The 3,683-nt window shown below is 38.7% G+C and overlaps 1 protein-coding gene across 1 annotated transcript; it reads left to right on the top strand.

The window, feature by feature from the left end:
* The first annotated feature begins 530 nt into the window (after positions 1–530).
* Positions 531–3,261, top strand: LOC133830872 (uncharacterized). Its single transcript, XM_062260966.1, has 5 exons — positions 531–765; positions 950–1,315; positions 1,634–2,154; positions 2,301–2,843; positions 2,980–3,261. The coding sequence occupies exons 1-5, from the start codon at positions 531–533 to the stop codon at positions 3,259–3,261; spliced, it is 1,947 nt and encodes a 648-aa protein (XP_062116950.1).
* The last annotated feature ends 422 nt before the right edge of the window (positions 3,262–3,683 follow it).

Raw genomic sequence — 3,683 nt, 5'->3', positions numbered from 1 at the left:
GGTTTATCAAAAGAGTTTGGGGTCATCTAGGGATTGCTCAAATTGCTAGAATGACAATGGGGTTGACCATGGTCAAATTTAATGATGATGCTACGAGAGATCATGTGCTGGAAAATGGTATACTTCAATTTGAAAGGAAACCTGTTATCATTTGACCATGGACTGCTGATCTCAGTGCAGTTCATCTAATTTGTTCAGTTCCACTATGGATTCGATTACATGACTTAGGGCTTCAGTATTGGGGAAGTAAATGTCTTAGTACGCTTGTGAGCACGATTGGTAAACCGATTATGGCTGAAAAATTTACTAGGGAGCGCTCAAGAGTTCAATTTGCTAGAATTCTTGTGGAAATGGAAATAACCGATAGTCCTCCTAGAAGTATTCAGTTTCTTAATTAGCATGGCCAGATTATGGAACAGGGGGTGGAATATGAATGGTTGCCTATTAAGTGCAAGGTTTGCTCTAGATTTGGTCATGCTATGGTGGATTTTCGTAAGGAGCAGAAAACCCACTAGGTCAAAAAGGATACTATGGCTAAAGTAGAGGTAAAGGAAAGGAGGGATAAGGACTCTGCTGAATCTGAAGGTGAGGTGCCTACTGTTTTGCCTAGTTCTACTGATGCAGAGGGTCTTCAGGTCAATAACTCTGAGGGTATTCAGCTTAAAGCCTCAGCTAATATTGATGAAGCTAAGGGTGCAAATGACAGTAAACAATGGCACACTCCAAAGCGTGTGGCTACTCAATCTAAACAAGGACTGGTTGCAGGTATTAGTTCTCTTCCTTCTGGGCAAGGGCAAAAGTAGTTGAATAAATTTGAGGTGCTTCAAGAGTAGATGAATGGTGGAAAAGAAAGTTATTCTATCTCTACTTCTTCCTATGGATAATTTCAATATTTTGAGCTGGAACTTGAGATGGCTGAATAGTTCTAATAAGCATGCTTCATTCTTAGATTTATGTAGCAGGAATAAAATAGGAGTTGGTGGTTTTTTAGAAACTAAAATGAAGGGGAACAAAATTATGGAGTTCATGGAGCATAAACTTCCTAACTGGGAGTTTTATTCTAGTTCGGTTACTGAAGGTAGACTTTTGATAGTTTGGAGGAAGGTTTTTGTGAGGGTTACATTGCTAGAGGAGTCTAATCAGTATGTTCATTGTTTGGTCAAGATGGCTGGTCAGAGGCATGCTCTTTATGTTACATTTGTCTATGGGCTCAATACGATAGAGGGAAGGAGGAGTTTATGGAAAGGGTTACAAAGGATATCACTCTCTGTTAAAGCATGGATCATCTTAGGGGATTTCAATGTCCCTTTCTCGGGTATGGACAGATATGGAGGGAAATCGGTTTCAGCTTTGGAGTTGGCTGATTCTCTCTAGTGGCTTGCAGATACTCATGTTGATTCTCTTAAGAGTATTGGTTCCTATTTCACTTGGACAAATAACCAAGAAGGTCAAGCTAGAATCTATTCTAAAATTGACCATGTGTTTATGAATGAGGATTGGCTTGATATCTTTCCTCATTCTACTGCTGTGTTTAGATGGGAAGTAGTTTCGGATCATTGCTCTTATGTTGTTATTATCATGCCTATGGAGAAGATGGGTATCTAACTATTTAGGTTTTATAATTTTTGGACAGACCATCATGATTTCAAAGAGGTGGTTATGAATAGTTGGAGGATTCCTATTAAGGCAACTGGTTTAAGGGCTATCTACTTGAAGACAATGAGGCTGAAGCATAGATTAAAAAAATTTAACAGAGATAACATTGGTGACATTGGTCTGAACTATCACAAGGCTAAGGAGACTTACCAGGAAGCTCAACTTCAAGCTCAATCTCATCCTCGAGACTATAGTTTTCAAGAGGTAGTGAAAGTAGCTGCTGAAGATTTTACTGTTCAGGAGCATATGTACCATAATTTCTTAGCTCAAAGAAGTAAAATTACTTGGTTAAGGAAGGGAGATATGAATACTTCTTTTCTGCATGCTTGTTTGAAAAAGCACAGAGATGAAAATGGTATTGCAACCTATATTACTGATCAAGGCAGATTGATAGATAACTTTCATGATGTAGTTTTTCACTTTGTAGAGCATTTTAGAAGCTATTTGGGAGTTCGAGTTCTGCTACAGACAAGATTGATTTACACTGTATTGAGATGGGTACCAAGCTCTCAGTTGATCAACAACTTATGCTTTTAAAACCCTTTTCTCGTAAGGAAATTTGAGATGCTTTATTTGGTATTCCAATCACTAAGTTCCCAGGACCTGATGGCTTTAGTTCTGGTTTTTACAAGGTGTTATGGCAGGATATTGGGGATGAAGTTTGTTCAATAATTGGTCAGTGTTTTGACACAGGGAGTTTTCCTTCTGAGCTTCATGAAACTACTTTGTCGTTGGTCCCTAAAGTTGCTAATCCATCTCGGGCTATAGACTACAGACCTATAGCTTGTTGTTCTACATTATACAAGTGTATTGCCAAGCTTTTATGTTCGCGTATGGCTTTAGTTCTTCCTGATCTCATTCAGCCGATCCAGGGAGCCTTTATTTGGGGTCATTCTATTGCTCATAACATCATGATGTTTCAGGATCTTACCAAGAACTATGGGAGGACCTCTACTTTGCCTAGATGTGCTATTAAGATAGTTTTAAGCAAAGCTTATGATACAATCGATTGGAAGTTCCTTGAGGATCTATTAAGGGCCCTTTGTTTTCTTATGAAATTTATAGGATGGATTATGGTCTGCTTGAAAAATACTTCTTACTCTTTCCTTATGAATGGTAGAGTTCAAGGCAGGTTCAAGGGTAAGAAAGGGCTGCGTCAGGGTGATCCTATGTCTCCTCTTTTGTTTGTGCTTATCATGGAATATCTGACTAGGAGCCTTCAACTAGCAGCTCACAATTCTACTTTCAGATTTCACCCCATGTGTAAAAGCCTTAAGCTTCTTAATCTATGCTTTGCTGATGATTTGATTTTATTTTGTAAAGGAACTTGTTTCTGCTGTTAGCATTTTCAAAGAGGTTCTAGTGGAGTTTAGTGCTGCAACAGGACTCTCTATAAATGCTAATAAATCTCACGTTTTCTTTGGAGGAGTCACTGCCACTGAGAGAAGGAATATTGCTCAAGAGATTCAGCTCCCTGAAGGATCCTTTCCACTTAAGTATCTTGGGGTGTCTATGCGGCCAACTAAGTGGAGACATGAAGATTGTGACATTATTCTTCAAAAAATCAGATTGAGGCTTTTGTCTTGGACTAGCAGGCATCTTTAATTTGCTGGCCGAATGCAACTTATTCACTCAATTTTATTTGGGCTATGCAATTACTGGATGAGTATCTTTGTGTTACCTTAGAGAATTGTTAAGGAAGTTGAGAAACTTTTCCGTGGTTTTCTTTGGGGTATTTATGGGAATAGGAGCAAGCTGTATATTGCTTCTTGGCAGAAGGTTTGCCTCCCTAAAACCTATGGTGGTCTCGGTTTCAGAGATGGTGCCAGTTGGAATAGAGCTATATTAGCTAAATATATTTGGGCCATTTATGAAAATCCTGATATTCTGTGGGTCAAATGTATCAATGCTATCTATCTAAAAGGATTTAATTTCTAGAATTACAACTTGAAACCAGATAGTCGTTGGTATTGGAGGAAGTTATGCCATTTAAGGGGAAAATTCAGTCAGGTAGAGGTGCTTCCTGC

The sequence above is a fragment of the Humulus lupulus genome, chromosome 1 (genome assembly GCF_963169125.1).
Source record: "Humulus lupulus chromosome 1, drHumLupu1.1, whole genome shotgun sequence".
In the NCBI taxonomy this organism is placed as follows: Eukaryota; Viridiplantae; Streptophyta; class Magnoliopsida; order Rosales; family Cannabaceae; genus Humulus; species Humulus lupulus.
This window is presented reverse-complemented; position numbering and strand designations above follow the sequence as displayed.

Bases quoted from the DNA above. Each gene is read 5' to 3' on its own strand.
- LOC133830872 (XM_062260966.1), top strand. From the start codon at position 531: ATGGCTAAAGTAGAGGTAAAGGAAAGGAGGGATAAGGACTCTGCTGAA. The intron at 2,155-2,300 runs GTACCAAGCTCT...GTGTTATGGCAG, and splicing joins TTTACACTGTATTGAGATGG to GATATTGGGGATGAAGTTTG. The intron at 2,844-2,979 runs GTGCTTATCATG...TATTTTGTAAAG, and splicing joins CTATGTCTCCTCTTTTGTTT to GAACTTGTTTCTGCTGTTAG.